General features: G+C 36.4%; 1 protein-coding gene across 12 annotated transcripts in view; it reads left to right on the top strand.

The window, feature by feature from the left end:
* Positions 1-18,285, top strand: part of MAST2 (microtubule associated serine/threonine kinase 2) — a 139,480-nt gene that overhangs the window by 102,426 nt on the left and 18,769 nt on the right. For all 12 annotated transcript variants that reach the window (XM_039319745.1, XM_039319738.1, XM_039319735.1 and 9 more), the window contains 11 exons: positions 538-639; positions 3,957-4,089; positions 5,652-5,719; positions 7,235-7,320; positions 9,461-9,669; positions 10,404-10,542; positions 12,249-12,381; positions 12,733-12,898; positions 14,188-14,289; positions 15,166-15,288; positions 16,879-16,988. In XM_039319745.1, the coding sequence (XP_039175679.1) occupies positions 538-639; positions 3,957-4,089; positions 5,652-5,719; positions 7,235-7,320; positions 9,461-9,669; positions 10,404-10,542; positions 12,249-12,381; positions 12,733-12,898; positions 14,188-14,289; positions 15,166-15,288; positions 16,879-16,988 (1,371 nt within the window). The remainder of the gene's footprint in view (positions 1-537; positions 640-3,956; positions 4,090-5,651; positions 5,720-7,234; positions 7,321-9,460; positions 9,670-10,403; positions 10,543-12,248; positions 12,382-12,732; positions 12,899-14,187; positions 14,290-15,165; positions 15,289-16,878; positions 16,989-18,285) is intronic.

Genomic DNA, 18,285 nt, shown 5'->3' with positions numbered 1-18,285 from the left:
TAATAAAGCAATACACCAAATTATGTGGTTAATGTTCTATTAAAATGTTCTTTATTATTTTACCATTTTTTTAGTACTATCGATTTTTATTGCTGTTCTTCATTACTTTTAAATGACAAAGTAAAACAATTGAGCAGATAAACACCTTACCAAAAATATTGGTGTTTGAATCCAATTTCCTATTATTATTTAACACGGCAAAGTTGTCTTTAATGTTTTAATAAAAATTGGAGTCATTTTTATGTCCTTTAGGAAGCTTTTTTAGAACAATGACAAGGTACTGAAAAGAGTTTTATATATAATGAATTGCAGGAAAAGAAACCTTTAGATGTCCAGTGAATGTTATAAAAAAAGGTTCTACAATATTGCATATGAGTTGACATTATGTTTAAGATTCTCCCAATACAGAACATGAATAATGTTAATTGTGGTTGTGTCGTGCTTTAGCTATAATTAAACTACTGATGTTCACTTCAGAGGTGAAATATGCAGGATCCATTGTTTGTACATATTGTAATGCGACATTCTTTTCTTTAGGCTCACGAACGGTCAGAAAGTTCTGATGTGGCATTTGTTACCCAACTGGTAAAAAAGTTGATGATCATCATTGCACGTCCAGCGAGGTTGCTTGAATGTCTGGTAAGTACACAGAGATTTTAGGGGCTTTGTAAGATAGTAAAATCTCCCAGGGACCTGACATATGCATCCAGCAGTTTAAAATTTATATCCACTATTGAGTGTAACAAAATATATTTCCAAAAAGATTACATAAATCAGAGAACTAGTGACTGTTCTACTAAAAGACTTTATAGTTTTATGAATAATGGCCTGCTTCTGTTGCATTTGGTTTCTAGTGAATAGATCTTGCCACTTCTTAATTGTCCTTTCACACAGATTATAGCAGTCATTATAAATCAAGGAATACAATTCCGTATTTTTTACTGCTTGATAAATAAATTTGTACACTGTTGTCAGAGTTTATTCTATGATTTTGCAGCTGTCGTTCAGCTTGAAAAATAGTGCCATGTAAATTTTGGGGTTAGAGTTAGGGTTAGGGTCAATCTATGTTGATTGTGACTAATAAGGTATCTATAGAAGTAGGCAGTTGATTATAAATTTGTGTGTTTTATGACATTTTGTATTATTTCATAGAATGCTTCATTATAATTTTCTGTCATAAAATGTTTTATAAACTTAGCCAAATTTCGATTCCATGAGAGTCATAGGTCCTGGATTTTGGACTCATTTTGTAAATTAGTCCATTTAAAGAACCTTACCTGAAAAAAATTGGTACTGCGATACACCATTTCCCTCATGGTTATAGACGTGAGAGTTTAGTAGTATATAAATGCAGCATCTCACAAGTTACATGGTCCAATTATCTGGCTGTCTATTTGTTCATGCATGCATCCATGCATGCATCCATGCATCCATCCATCCATGCATCCATCCATCCATCCCCCAACTTCCTCCGGAAGCTCAAGTTGCCACGTACAGTTCTCTCACATTTTCTACTTTGTTGTCTTGGTAACTCCATAAAGTAGGTTCAGCAGTGAAATCATGACTAGCTCAAAGTCACCCTCTGAATTTCATGGCTGAATGAGGATTTGAACCTGGGCCTTATTATTTTCAGTCCAGTACAGTATATCCAACTGATAAATTATTTCAATTTTATATATTCATATAGTATATTTTATGCATAAGGAAGTTATAGCATTACATATCCACTTCTTCAAAAACCTTTTGGCCTTAAATTCCCTAGATAACTTTGTAATATTTGAACTAAAAGTTATTTTATCTATTTGAAACTAATGGGACTTAGTTACCCTTCTAATGTAGATTTTTCCCTCTCTTTGAACAGTTAGTCACTAATGTATATTTCAAATCAGTTTTGAAAAATCAGTTGCTGAACTATCTGTAAGATTATTTTTTTAAAAAAATCAAAAGCCTAATTACTTCATTTAATTATGTGCAGCTTTTTACTATATTTAAATAATAAAATAAGAATTTATCATAATTAATCTGTTTCACCTATAATGAACTGACTTGATTTTACTGGAGCTTTTTAAAAAAAGATATGTAAACTACACATCAATAAAAGCTTTGGGAATTCTACAAAGTGTGTCTGAATGTGTGTGTATTCCTCAAAAATTCTTCTTATATGAAAGTATAATTTTGAGAGCATATTTAAATTAAAAGTAGGTCAGTATGATATTCGGCTTACAATTATGCTTATTAAAAGGAATGTTTACTTATATTGCTCTCTTTGCATGTCTGTATAGAGTTCATAAAAATTGTGCTGAAACAGCTACTTTTAGTTACATGTATATATCATTAACTGTGATGTTGAAAGATATTAATTGGCCTCAAAATTGTTTTAAAATGAAAAATGAAACAATATGGGTTAAAATTTGAACAGTGATAATGTGAAGCTGGTTGTGACAGTTGTCAAATGATGTGTCAGGACCACAAAATATGGTTAGCTATGTCAATAATGTTTGGGTTTTACTTCGTGTTTTTTATAGTTCATATTCTTGTATCATGTGCCAAATTTATTCATTTAATCAGTCATTGGCTTGCTCTTGTTATTACAGTTGATTTCCTATAATAAAAAAGAGCATCTGGTTTCATTTGTCTTATTTTTGTGTACTGCTGAAGGAGAGATGAAAATTTTAATACCCTTAACTGATTATTGCAAATTATTTTTTTTTATAAAGGAGATCCTTCTTACAATGTTCAATGAAAAATTCAAAATGTAATTATAATTACATATGCTTTTTTTGGAAATAAAAAAGGATCATCCTTTCCCTCTGATCATGCTTTATGTGCCAAATGGCTGAATGCCCAAATAATACAATGCAGCCTGGAATACCTCCAAGCAGAGCAGCTTCATACAGTTACATTGCAATTTTCAAGTAACTGCTTTTTTAGTACTATAGCATACTTAAGATTATTCATGTGCCTTCAGGAAATGTTCTAGTTCTAGTGATATTTAATCCACTCTACGTAGTCTATATAAATAATACAATAGTTTTTATTTTTATTTTCTTTGTTGAATTTATTTGCCACCCATCTCAACCACAAGGTGACCCTTAAAATGTTAAAAAGAATAAAGCAATGCAACAGTATGAATATAATAAGAGTAAAACACTATAAAAATAAAAAAATATCAATTATAAAGCTAACAGATAGGGGGAGGAAGTAAACTGAACAGGGGCGGAGGTGGGATCTGTTATTAATCTATCAGCCACCTCCATCTTTTTATATTGTTTTTATATAGAATGCAGTTAATGGTTAGATCAGGGATTTTTCTGATTTTCTGTAGTTTAATATTTCTTCTACTTCTCCCAAATTCTATAGAAGAAGTACTTTACAACACAAAATGGAGTATTACACTGGATGTTATGTGCTATCTTGCTCTTTATATGGCTGTTTTTTCAAATCCCATAATACTTTTAAATTAATCGTTGAGATTGGTTTCAGTTGTGTGCCTTTCTAGCGCAACCAAATGACTCTCCTTGACCTCTCTGCTATTTTAGTAGGCAGGGTATGATGCTTTTGCATATATGTTCCACAGTTATGCAGTGCAAAATCCTCTCTCTGGAGTTGTAAGGCTAACTAAAATATGAAATATATTTTTCATTAAGAAATAAGAAAAATGTTTTCCACAATTCTGTTGTCTAATCTTTCATTACTCTTATGGGGCCTTAATGAGAAGTTTCAACTAATATCATTCTGAATTATTTTTCTAAAACACAACCATGTACGGAGAGCCAATACTAAGTTGTGTCATAAACCTTAAATCAGGTTTCATTCTAGATTTAAAAACTCACAGAAATTTAAGTTAAACTATGCATTTTATTTTCATCTTTCTTAAAATAAATTATACCTAGAGTTATAATCATTTGTTTTTGAAATCAGATTAAATATTCTCTTTCTGTATCCTTTTGCTTTAGGAGTTTGATCCCGAAGAGTTCTACCATCTGCTAGAGGCTGCTGAAGGCCATGCCAAAGAAGGGGGAGGAATTAAATGTGACATCCCTCGTTATATCATATGCCAGCTGGGCCTTACCAGGGATCCCTTGGAGGGTGAGAGCATTGTGTTCTTAGAACTATAATGAAGCAGAAAAAGAGTAGGATATCACAAATAATCTTAGTCATTCTCCTAAACATTAACTAGCACATAAAATCTAATGAGTGCATCAACTGTTAAGAATGTCTGTAAGTATTAGAGTGTCCCATTAAATTTATACAATGTGCATATGCATTTTAATTATTACTTTAATGATATAGTATATAATAGTACATATATTGCACTCTCTAAATTGCACAAAGCAGAACTCAACAAAAAGCTGGTCCTGTAGGCTGGAAAGGATGAGTCTTCTATTTCCCCTCTATTTGCAATGAATCCCTCCCAAACTGTAGGTGAAATAGCAAGAAAAAGAATTAAGATCCCTATAATTTTCCTCCTAGGGGGATGGTTCCACTGGGCTTAAATTTCCTTTTCTAGGGGAATACTGTAGTCCAACTTTTCTCATTCTCAAAGACTTTAAGATGAATGGCTTCGAACTCACAGAATTCCAGGAGTTGACATCCTTAAAGCCGCTGAGATTGAGAAACATTGCTATTCTATTCTTGACTGCTCAATTCTAGAATTAGCCCACTAATTTTATGTGTGAAGTGACCACGCGTATCCAGTCTTTCATTGATATATACCTTCTGCATTAAACAGAAATTTACATGTTGTGGACTAATTTTTCTAAATACTGTACACACATAAAAGAGAATAAATTAGTTTTTTATAGAAGAAAGTACTATTTACAGCAAAAAATAATGTCAGAGTACAATAATTTTATATTGAAGATGACAAATGGTGTTTGGTATTTTTCATTTTTGGAATTTTGCCGGGGCTTCATATGACTCATAGACTGAAATAACTACAGAAAAGGGATAAATAAAAACAGAAAAGGGAAAACATGTAACATACAAAACGCTGTATAGGACTCTGATTTTTCCAAAATGAACAGTGTAATTATTTCATTTATTTTAAACATGAAAAAAGTTTTATGAGAAAATATAGAATCTATCCTATACATCAGGGTTCTTCAAACTTGGCCCTTTTATGACTTGTGGACTTCAATTCCCAGATGCTGGTGAAGAATTCTGGGAGTTGAAATCCACAAGTAATAAAAGGGCCAAGTTTGAAGACCCCTGCTATACATTATTCAGAATAACCTTACCAACACTAAGGAGATGTATTTGCATAGTTACAAAGTAAAGTGATATAAGTTAAATACAGTGATCATCAGTGACATTTTGGTTTGGCTGAAAAGTATAAAAAATCTTGTGTGCTACTGTCTTTTCTACCCATCAGCATCCAATATAGACCTTGTGCAGAAAGTCTCACACTCTTTATACTAGTTTCTCAGGCCAAGGAAGAAGGCAGTGGCAAACTATTTTTGAAAATGCTGTAGGGAATTGTTCAGCAATTGCCAGGTGTCAAGGCTGACTCAAAGGCGCGCGCGCGCACACACACACAAAGCTATGGAGGAAGGACTGCAAATGAGCTAAGGGAGTAGGTGTATTATTCTTTGAATACCAATGATTGTATACTGTTACATCTTAAAAGCATGCTTTTCCTTTCTTTCCAGAAATGGCCCAGCTGAATAGTTGTGATAGTCCAGATACCCCAGAGACAGATGATTCTGCAGAAGGAAAGGTAGTGATTTAAAAAGCTCCATTCCATAATATAAAAACATTTCTGTACTGATATTAGCAAAGTATAAGTTGTGCACATTTTTCCCTAATGATAATTACAGTGGATATAGAACCTCTACACACCCCTGTTAAAATGCCAGGTTTTTGAGTGTAAAAAAACCAGGCCCAGATAAAGCACTTCAGAATTTTTTCCACCTTTAATATAACATATAAGCTGTTACAACATACAAGCTAGTATAACATACGCAGCCATATCCCTATTTATAAGAGGGTGTGAACACTTATACAGTAACATTATTCTAGGGCTTTTTCCCCCCTTCTTCCTCTCTAAAGATTCCAGTTTGTTTTTCAGTTGAATTGAACAAAGATGGAAAAAATTTGGTGATTTTTCTTGGTCTGATTTTTTTTTTTTTGCATCTAAAAAACCTGGCACATTAACAGGTATACAGATTTTCTATATCCACTGTAAATATCTGTTGAATAATATTACCATATATTCCGGCGTATAAGGTGACCCGGCGTATAAGACAACCCCCGTCTTCAGCGCTGAGCCACATGCCTAGAAAGTCATCTTATACGCCGGAAACTACCGTAATTTCTGGCATATAAGACGACTCAGCGTATAAGACGACCCCCGACTTTGGCGCCGATTTTAACACTTGCGAAAGTCATCTTATACGCCGGAAAGTACGGTAAGTATTATAATAGAAAATATTTAGAAAATGAATAGAAAATTAAATTTGCTAAGCAGCCATATTTCTGTTTCATAAATAGCAATAGCATTTAGACATATACAACTTCATAGTGCTTTACAGCCCTCTCTAAGCGGTTTACAGAGTCAGGATATTGCCCCCAACAATCTGGGTCCTCATTTTACCGACCTCGGAAGGATGGAAGGATGAGTCAACCTTGAGCCAGTGAGGTTCAAACTGCTGGCAGTCGGCAGAATTAGCCTGCAATACTGCATTCTAACCACTGCACTACCATGGCTCATAAAAAATCATGTTAGATTGGAATCTTGAGAAATTATTTTTATTGTCATGCACACGCACCTTTCGTCGTATCTTTCTGTAGGGAGTATGACCTTATTTAACACTAAAGTTATTACTGTTCTGGACTCTGTTGACTTCTGAATCAACAGCCATTTAATTTTGCTTAGGTTGAGTCTCAGCCTATTTCCTTAAGGAAGAGGATTATCTGTGCCTTTTTGAAGAATGGCATTCATCAGAACAGTTTCCCGTCTACTCCTTCACAGCTCGTACCACCCAGGAGGGCCAGGGATCCAGCCCACAGTAAACCAAGCACTCTGTTTTTTACTCAGCTCCTCTGGTTCAAATTCCTTCCAATTTTATTATGGAAATTGTCAGGTTAGCAAAAAAGCATGTAGCTTTGGAAGCACAATGAAATCATATTTATATTCATTTATACTTCCACAGAAGAATTGGGTTGGTGGTTAATATCAGTTATGCATTTAATAAATTAAAAGTGGAATGAAAGCTATTTTTGCTATTCTCAGAATCGGGGAGCTACTGTGCAGTCCAAGAAAACACCATCAGAAGAGGAGTTTGAAACTATTAAATTGATCAGTAATGGGGCATATGGGTAAGACTAATAAGTTTTACTAGCATTTGTTTGATGTGGGAATGCAAATATTTGTTTGTTAATATTTTTAAATGGCTGCAGAAGAGATTGTATATGCCATTTGTTTTGTAAATTGTAGGAATAAAACTGTGCATTCAGAGTGCTCAAATTCAGGAGGCAACAGTAGCTCCTCCTTCTCTGACCTTTATTTGTATTCCTGTGTTCCCAACAAGAGAAATGGTTGGCTGCCTGAAATGCCAACACCAACTTCACTTCTGCTGAGGAAATGCTCCTGAGTCACCATGAGGCCATTTCATGGCACTATTGCTGCCTCAGGAGGACTAGTCATCGTGCTAAAATCAGCCTTACCTTGACCGCTAAGCATTGATCATATCCTCCCTTCCAGTAGCCTAGCTCTCACAACCTTGGTTTATTTAGTGAAGTTTTTATAAGGAAGCAATATGGTTTGGATAGTGTAATGAGTAGACCCTAAACTGGAGATGGGTGGGAAGAGAAGCCCTATGGCAGTGGTGGCGAACCTATGGTATGGGTGCCAGAGGCGGCACTCAGAGCCTTCTCTATGGGCATGCACGCCGTCGCCCCAGTCCTAAGCCTTCAGCTGGGTTTTATAAAACCTTTTCGCTTTAGGTCTCCGCTGTCATGTGCAAAAAAAAAAAAAAAAGTTCAATCAGTCAATTTCAAAAAAAAAGATCTTGCAAAGTTGGAATTGATTGATTGAACTTTTTAGTCCCACCCAGTCTGCTGTTACCACTGCAGCCACGCCCACCCAATTGGCCACATCCACCCGGCACTCAACGATGCATAAGTGGGTTTTGGGTTGCAGTTTAGGCACTCAGTCTCTTAAAGGTTCGCCATCACTGCCCTGTGGGCAAACCTCTTATTAAAGTATAAAAAGAAAGGGCCTTCTTGATTGTACATGCTCACGTTCCTTGCAAGTTGTAAGGCACTCAGTACCAATATATGGTCACAGACCTCACTGGAGGAATCCTCCAATAAACCAACTCTCTTGATTTGGGGGAAGGGATGTATTTAAACTCAAAAGATGGCTGAATTTCTCTTTTCTCTTTTTCTTTTTTACATCTGATTAAAGCTCTTATCAATACAATATCTTAGGTCAAAATAAAACTACGAATGAAAAAATAGAAATGGAATTGGGAATCTAGAGGCTTCCTCTGAGGCAGCAGGCAACTAAATACTTGCACACTGGTTATCCCCTAATCAAGCAGATGCACCAATCCATCAATGAGTCCAATTGTCAAGCTGCAATTTTTTTTCTTTATAACTCACTTGCCAACCTCTAATTAGTTAGCTTCAAAATGACTCTCTCGATGTACCAGTTGCTGCTTCAATTCCTGCTATTTCCCCACAAAGTTCCACCACATGTTGAGCCTAAATCAGTAGCAGCAGGACCATATCTAGAAAATGTTTTGACTCAAGCTGACATCATCCCAAATTAGATGTTCTGTCCAGAGAATTGTTTATATGCAGAATGTTTTGCAAATCCCTATAAATATGGATGTGCTTCAGATTTGAAGCAGAAAAGATTATTTGGAAGGGATCTGACTGAACACATTTGATGTACCTGCTAGTTAAAGGAGGCTCTGATAGGTGCTGTAGATGCACAGCACCTTTTCTCTTTTGGATTAAATGGCTGCACATCTCTACCTGAAAATTTCTTTCAAAGAAAGGAAAGCAGCCACTTTTTTCCCCAGAGGAATACTTGGTCAAACAAAAGCATATAAAAAAATCTTAATACACGGGGAATTGATAAAAATAAAAAGAACATTTGACTATAGAAGTTATATTTGAAGTAAAAGTTACATATGAATGAAACAGATTCAATATTTTAAATTTTGTAATGCTAACTTGGTAAATAGCTTTATTTCTAAGAGTCTTTTATTCTTTCCTGGTTTCTATTTTCATTCATGATTACTTGAATCCAACATAAAATTCTTTACAATTAAAAAAAAACTTTAAAATTGAAGAAGAGCCTGGAGAACAAAGGCAAATTACTTGGTGCTAGTTAATCCTGTCCATTTTGTGAGTTCTTACTTAACTTTATGAATAGATCAATCAGGTGAAACTTCAGATGTATTCTTTCTAATCCCTTATAAAATATATTGTTCATGTGTTATCATAGTGCGGTGTTCTTGGTGCGCCACAGGAATACACGTCAACGTTTTGCAATGAAGAAGATTAATAAGCAGAACCTTATTTTAAGGAACCAAATTCAGCAAGCTTTTGTGGAGAGGGATATCCTAACTTTTGCAGAAAATCCTTTTGTGGTCAGCATGTTTTGCTCCTTTGAAACCAAGCGGCATCTTTGTATGGTCATGGAGTATGTGGAAGGTATCCAGAATTTATCCAGATACAGTAAATGTATAAATCAAAACGGTTTTCATTAGGAAGAGAGAGATTAAATATGACGATTCATTTAGGTGCTAGGATACTTTCATTATTTTCTCAGTCTAGAATTTGTTTCACATCTTTCAAAATAGAATGACTATATTGTGCTATAAAACATGCTCTGTTCTACCACATTTCAGCAGTATATGCCATATCTGTATATTTGTCTATCACTTTATTCTGAATGAAAGAGATCTTACCAACGGCAGCCAAAGCAATATGGCTGGATCTAGAATGAGCTAATTGATCCAGAAGAGGAAACAGGCACCAAATACTTCCCACTGATTTTTCCTAATTCATCACCACCAAATTATATTGCTATCTGCCTCACATTTCCCTGGTCTTCCTTCATATCAATATCTGTTTAGCATTGTATGGAAGAGTAGACAGAAATATCCTTTTTTTTGCTCCTTTCTATATTAATGTAACATTCCTCGGTTATGAACGCCTTTTGAGAATGAATTTAGAAACTGATCTGTTATTTCAAAGATAATGCATTGGACTAAAATTTTGAAAAAACTTTTGGTCCAATAAAATAACATCTAAAATTCCTGGACTAGTTTTAGTTTTTCTTTTGATTAGACACAGATAAAGATATACTGTATATAACATGATAAACTCTCAGCTTTGTATAGTCTGATAATGAACATAGAAATTATGTTTTTATTGTGATCTAGGAGGGGATTGTGCAACTCTTTTGAAGAACATTGGAGCATTGCCTGTAGATATGGCAAGAATGTATTTTGCAGAAACGGTACTGGCACTAGAATACCTTCACAATTATGGAATTGTCCACCGTGATCTAAAACCTGACAAGTATGCTTTTAACTTCTCGTATTTGTACTTGCAGTCGCACCTGTTCATTCTAAAAATATCTATAGCAACAACTTGTACTATTTTCTCTCCTCTGGAGGGGCAACCTTTCATTTTAATATTTATTCTTGAATTGCTTCTTGACAAATATTCGATTGTGATTATCTCAATAAAATTTATTGAATAGCTATTCTTTCATTAATCATGTCCTAAATTTAAAGGGAGGCATTTCAACAATAGGAAGGCTTTGATTGTCCTTGTACAAGGACACTGCATTTAATACCCAGTAAAACTGCAAGGTGAACAAGCCTATAATTTTTATCATTTTATACACACGTACTTGGTTCAAATGTTTAATGTGTGAGACTGTAAAGATAGAATTTAAATTAGATACATTTAGTAAGAATTCAAACTTTCTGGAAGAAAGCAATGAAAAATCGTTCTGTAACACTGGCAAGAAATTTACCTAGATGCAGTCATCAGAAATCAATTCAAGGGCATTTTAAAACAAAAGCTCATTGATTTAAATTATTTTTTAAAAGCATTACTAAGTTTGGGTCCAATTCAGTGTCTTTATGTAAAATTACTCAAATTTCTCAAATTAGACCCTGATTGTTTTTCTTTAAAGTGTTATTCAGCAGGTAATTCTTTTTATGGCAAGGCGTATATATATAAATAGTGACAGTTTAAGATATAAATGGGGAAATGTATGTCAAAAGTCATATTCCAGTGAAAATAATAACCTCATAGGCCATGTACTGATAATAGAACGTAATAGAATTGTCAGTAACCATGGCCAAAGACAAACTTGGGCTAGGACATAGCTAATTCTGGCTTTCTTTCTTTCATTTTTGTGTTTCTCTTTCTCCTTGTTGAAATATCTCATCACCAAGGAGGCAGACAGACCAAAAAGAAAGAAGGAAATCTTCCTTGAACAGGGTTTATGGTTGGAGGCATAGCTGAATGGGAATATTTTGTGCTTTGTAGTCACTCTTACCTAAATTGTTGCCATTGTCCAATGAGAGCTTTCTAAGCTTAATTTCTATGGGAGGCAGGTAGCATAGATGACTTCATAATCACTAGCATGCAAAATGCATAGAAATCTACATTTCAAATGTTATTCAGTGTTTACTGCATTGAAATAATCCTTTAAAGTTTTCAATATATTCTTAGGTAAGACATTTTCTACAGTAATGAGATATTAAAGTTACAGGTAGTTCTCGACTTATGACCATTCATTTAGTGGTTTTCAACAGCAATTTAAAAAAAAGGCCTTATGACTGGTTTTCACGCTTACGGTCATTGCAGCATCCCCATGGTCACGTGATTGAAATTCAGGCACTTGGCAACTGGCATGGATTTATGATAGTTGCACTGTCATATGATCACCATTTGTAACCTTCCCAGCAGGCTTCCGACAAGCAAAGTCAATGGGGGAAGCCAGATTCACTTAACAACTGCATGATTCACTTAACAATTTCAGCGATTCCCTTCACAACTCTAGCAAAAAGGTTGTAAAATGGGGCAAACCTCATCTAAAAACTGCCTTGTTTAGCAACGTAAATTTTGGGCTCAATTTGTGGTCATACGCTGAGGACTGCCTGTGTAATATTTGTTAGAAGGTGTTGATAAATAATAGCATGGTACTGTGGCATGATTAAATGTTCATAAATGGCATTATAATACTGATCTGTATACCTCTTTTTCAGTCTTCTCATAACCTCAATGGGTCACGTCAAATTGACTGATTTTGGCCTCTCCAAAATTGGCTTAATGAGTTTAACAACTAATCTGTATGAAGGTCATATTGAGAAAGATGCCAGAGAATTCTTGGATAAGCAAGTAAGCCAAAATTACAGTTTTGAAATTACTATGCATATCTGCATATATTAATTTTTTAAAACTGCCTGAAGCAAATATGTTCAACATAAGTTTTATACCTTGACCCAGAAACAGCACAGTAAAATCAAAATTTTAACTCCTTTAAGAATAGCAGTGAAAAATTCTGTTCAGTTTGGACAGATTTAAATTAATCATATCTCAAATGTTTTTGTGCCAGTATTTAATTAAAAATATTTACATTTTTTGTAATGAATAATGAACCTGTTTAAACCATTGTTTAAACATGGTTTACATATAATTTTATTGTTTGAGTTTCTTCATCCTGTGAACATTTTTTAATTTTCTTTTCAGGTATGTGGGACTCCAGAATACATTGCGCCTGAAGTAATATTGCGACAAGGTTATGGAAAGCCTGTGGACTGGTGGGCCATGGGAATAATCTTGTATGAATTTCTAGTTGGTTGTGTTCCTTTTTTTGGAGACACCCCAGAAGAGTTATTTGGGCAAGTTATCAGTGGTAAGTATCCAAGTATTAAAGGCCTGAGATATATACAATTGTATTACAAAAAAATATTAACCCAGTTGATGGCTAAATATCCATATCACCTGCAGTATATTCAGTAGCGCTGTGCCTACTGTACTTCAGAAATGATTCAGAAGTGCTTCAGATTTCTGAGGGCAGCATATTTAGCTATTCATTAAAGCATTCTATCTTTTTTTCGGATTTCCATATGAGCCTGAAAAATGTTACTGCTGCTTTATGGAATTTCAGATTTAAACTTAACACAAGTTAAAGTAGCAATGAAAACCAGTTTGGTATAAGTGATCACATCACCAGTCTAGAAACTTGGAAACCATGAGTCTTAGGCACAAAAACAGCTGAATGACCTTAGGTTAGTTCTTCCCTTCCCCTCCCCTCACCCTCTTCCTCCCTCTCCCTCTTTCCCCCCTCTCTCTTTCCCCCTCCCCTACCAAAGGAGGGAGTGGCAAACCATTTCGGAAATCTTCTCTGCCAGGTTCCCCTTATGTCCAGGCAGTCACCAAGTCAGCATTGACTTGAAGGCACAAAATAAAATAAAGTGGCAATGCTTTTTTTCTTTTTGTCCCAGGGAGAGGATCTAAACCAGGGGTGTCGAACTGCCAGCCCATGGGCCAGATGCGCCATGCCAAAACCGCGCCCACCCCATTGCTGGCGATGGAAAAAAAGTTGCGATACTTTGCGACACGTCATGTGACGTTGCGAGTTTGACACCTCTGATCTAAACTGTTTCTTTCAGGCATGCCCTTTCCAAGTATTGACTGTCCTTCAACCAACTATTTAAACTATATATCTATATATGCAATATATTTAATATTATAGCATGCATTTCATCCAGCAGTGGTTGAAAAAATAGATAATTATTTTTTCTGTACCTGGAGAATGCCTTTCATAATATCAGTTTAATTTGCTTCTGCATATCATTTGGTATATCTCTCATCAAGAGATTCTCCTGACATTGAAGACAGAGTTGTCAGTAGGACAGGAGATGAAAGCAGTATTGGGCTGTTGCAGTATAAGCTCTGCTCTTTTTTTTATACATGTCATGATATTTTGCAAACATGTGAAAGGGATGAAAGCACAACCAGGCTGTCATCATTTTGACCCAATGATCAGATCCCTCAGATACTTTTAACTGAAGATTGCTGTTGGTGGTAGTGGGGGCTTATATCTGAGGGAGGAGAAGTCGAGGGGCATGAGACATGAAAACGCTATTCTATGCATAGAATCCTGTGCAGAGTGTAATCCTGTTAATTTAATTTCTGCAGATGAAATTGTCTGGCCAGAAGGAGATGAGGCTTTACCACTAGATGCCCAGGACTTGATTGGTAAACTCCTACGACAAAACCCTTTGGAAAGACTGGGAACAGGTGCTTCATATTTATAAAAATGATTTGAGATTGACATGTAAATTTTTATTTTTTCATACTTAATATTAGGTTAGATGCCATTTTGGGTATATATATATGCCACTTCTATGCCATTTTGTCCATTTAGAGCAGGGGTGTCAAACTGCTGGCTCGTGGGCTGGATGCATCATAGCGAAACCGTGCCCCCCCATTGCCGGCAGTGGCAAAACAGTCGGGATAAGTTGCGACACGTCACGTGACGTTGTGAGTTTGACACCCCTGATTTAGAGTAAAATAGCCAAAAAAGTGTAAATTAGTTTCATAATACAGAAATATAATTGTATATGTAATCTTAGCGCCTGTTGCTTGCAGTTTTCTAACTTAGTACAGTTATTGTATTGGTGGGTCTTGTAACAAAGTTTATTTTGTTTTAGTAGAGATTAATATTGGCCAATATTTAAACATTCCTTTAAAAAATGCATTTGCTGACAAATAACTAGACAGGTTCCAGTATTTCTATCCAGTGTTCCACATACTTCCATCAGCAACAGTATTAAAATACTTTGCATTCTGCTTTGATAATTGGTCAGAACTTATGAGATTGAACATAGATTCTCATTCCTCATAATAAAAAAAATGTATAAAAACTAACTTACAATTTAAAAATTGGATATATCTGCATGCAAAATTCCTTTATTCCTTCCTTTATGGTTAAGTAATTCAGATGTCTTTGAATTTATGGTCATTATTACAACATCACCAATTTATCTCTTGTCATTATTTTGTAGAAGAAAGTGAGTGTAACATGTCTCTACTGAGCTCTGATTTTTGTTCAGATTTTAGATGAACTGTACTTGCTACTATATGAAGAACTCCTCACAACTGTTGTCATTACAGGTAGTGCTTTTGAAGTGAAACAACACAGTTTCTTCAAAGACTTAGATTGGAATGGATTACTACGGCAAAAAGCAGAATTTATCCCACAATTAGAGTCAGAAGATGATACTAGTTATTTTGACAGTAAGGAAAAATGATCAGAGATTATAATTATTTTAGCATTTTGTTTATGTTTTCATAAATATAAGAAACGTACAAGCCTATTTTTGAAAATGGACCTAAAACAGATTTAAATTTCATAGTGTCCATTTAGCCATATATAATTCTAATTGTTCCTTTAGCTATCCCATGTTAAAAGATTAATTGTATCTGGGAACTAAATAGCAATATGGGGCTAAATTTTTTAAGTAGAGAGCTTGCTCTGTGCAGATAGATTTCGTACATATGCTTGAATCCTGTGCAAAGAAGATGATATATTCTCTTTCTCTTTTTCTCTTTCTCTTTCTTTTTTTCTCTCTCTCTCTCCCATCCCACTCTTCAATATTGTTTGCTATAGGAGATGGGTGGCTAGGTTTAAATTTAAGTCAAGAATTTTGCTAAAGAACATTTCCTACTGGCTGTAGTCAATATGGATAGTGTTGAAGGATGATAAATGATAAAACCCACAGTCCAGTATATAGCCTCCATTTAGAGGGATCTATACATTGTTCTCCTTTTCCTTAGCTAATGTGAATTCAGAAAACAATTTACCGGTAGTCCTTGATTTACAACAGTTCTTAGTGACTGTTCAAAGTTACAACGGCACTGAAAAAAGTGACTTATGATCGTTTTTCATACTTACAACCATTGCAGAATCCTCATGATCATGTGATCAAAATTCAGTTGCTTGGCAATTGGTTCATATTTATGACTGTTGCAGTGTCCCAGGGTCATGTGATCAACTTTTGTGACCTGACAAGCGAAGTCAATGGGGAAGCCAGAATCACCTAAGAACCAGGATACTAACTTAACAACTGCAGTGATTCACTTAACAACTGTGACAAGAAAAGTCATAAAAGGGGCAAAATTCACTTAACAAGTGTCTTATTTAGCAATATAAATTTTGGGCTAAATTGTGGTCGTAAATTGAGGACTATCTATATTCTGTTTGGCTTGATTTGCTTTATTCAGCAGATCATACTGAGTTAAACAACCTCATGAAGCTTTTATAACTAATCAGGTAGCCTTTGGTTAATAATGACTTGTTCAGCAACTGTTAAAAGTTATAACAGCACTGAATGAGTGGTACTTACAACTAGTCCTTGAAGTTCTGGCATTACGTGATCTGAAGTTATCTGATCACGATCGGGATGCTTGGTAATTGGCTTGCATTTAACAATGTTTGCAGCATCCTGTGGTCACATGATCACCATTTGAAACCTTCCCTGCCAGCTTCCCACAAGCAAGTTAAGGGGGAAGCTGGCAGGGATAGTTTCAAATAATTCCGGTAACTTGCTCTCACACCTGCTGCTCTTTCTCCTGAGGATCTTGTACTTCTCCCCAGGATCTTGTACTCTGTAGTGTGTGCCTGCTTGCACCCACTGCACATGCCTGTGTGCCTGTGCATCCTCCCACCCTCCATAGCAGCAACACCCTGGCATGATCATGCCATACTATGGCAGCCACCTATGCACCTTCCTGCACTACATTTGCTTCTAAGTGCAGAAAATACTAATATGGTAGGCTTTCTCCTTGTACAAATACTTGAGCTCAAATCTGTTTTCTTGTTTGCAGCTCGTACTGAGCGATATCAACACTTAGATTCTGAGGAGGAGGAAGACACAAATGATGATGATCATATGAAAATTAGACAGTTTTCCTCATGTTCACCTAGATTTAGCAAGGTATGAGGTGTTCCTGAATAAATGGATTTTGAAAATTCTGATGAAAACAATTTGAAAAACTCTCTATAGTATGCTGGAAGCTCAACTTTTCAAAAGTAGGTTACCAATATGTATAATAGTGGGCTCTTTATGGAAAGGACTTGTGTCACAAGTTATATGCCACAGTTATATACGCCACACTTCCCAAACTCCCCACAATTGTGTTCTGGAGCACTACATCAAATTCACAGGGAATGGGAGGACTCACTGCAGCCAGGTCGGTGTGACTGAGTTGGCGTGGCCATCTGACTGCCAACAGGTGGGCGTGGGTGAGTGGGCGTGACTGGATTGACACGAAGGATTAGATGCAGCCCATTTGGGGCGGATGACTCAGGGCGGATGAGTGGGCATGGCCAAGTGGATGCAATCACATCGGTGTGGCTGGCTAGGGGGCGGTGAGTAGGTGTGGCCAAATAGACGCAGAACAAGTTGCTGTGGGCAGCTGGAGATGGAGCCAACTTGGCACCCCACCAAAACAAAAATCACCCAGGGACATGCTGGCAAATAGGAAGCAGGGAAGCAGAAAAATTTGAAAGGCAAAGGGTGGGTTTCCCCTCCCCCTTTAGAGAAATGCTCTTTCCTGAGCAGAGATTGAATCTATCTCTGGCAGGGAAGGGAGGGGCCGGATTCCCCCCCCCACACACACACACAATTTGGTGAAATGGAGCATTTTTTCTTGCTGCTTTCTGAGCAGAGATTTCTCTGTTATGTTTGGGGGGGCTGGTTCACTACATGGAGCATGTGAGGATGATCAGCACTGGATGCAACTTCTACATTTCTTCAGAGTTATAAATCCAGATATCTCATTGAAGCAAAGAAGGGATTCATCATTCTCTGTTTGGTCAAATCCACAGAAATGGGGAAGGGGAGGGTGGAAATGGAGGAGAAGGAGGGAGATCAACAAAAGGAGGGGGGGATAACAGAGATAACCAAATTGCAGAGGGGGGGGAATCCAACCCCTCCCTTCCCTGCCAGAGATAGCAATTTCTGCTCAGGAAGCAGCAAGAAAAAAGGAGCATTTCTTTAAAGGGGAAGGGGGAGACCCACCCTTTGCCTTTCAAATTTGCCACTTCCAAACTTGGCCACGCCTACCCAGCGCCCCCTTGCCAGCCACATCGTCGTGATTGCATCTACTTGGCCACGCCCACTCATCTGCCCCCAAGTCATCCGTCCCGAATGGGCTGCACCTAATCCTTCGCATCGACCCAGCCACGCCCACTCACCACGCCCACCTGGCAGCCCTCAGATGGCCACACCT

This window comes from Crotalus tigris, unplaced genomic scaffold, assembly GCF_016545835.1.
Source record: "Crotalus tigris isolate CLP2741 ecotype Arizona unplaced genomic scaffold, ASM1654583v1 scf7180000023617.9722795, whole genome shotgun sequence".
NCBI classification, from domain to species: Eukaryota; Metazoa; Chordata; class Lepidosauria; order Squamata; family Viperidae; genus Crotalus; species Crotalus tigris.
This window is presented reverse-complemented; position numbering and strand designations above follow the sequence as displayed.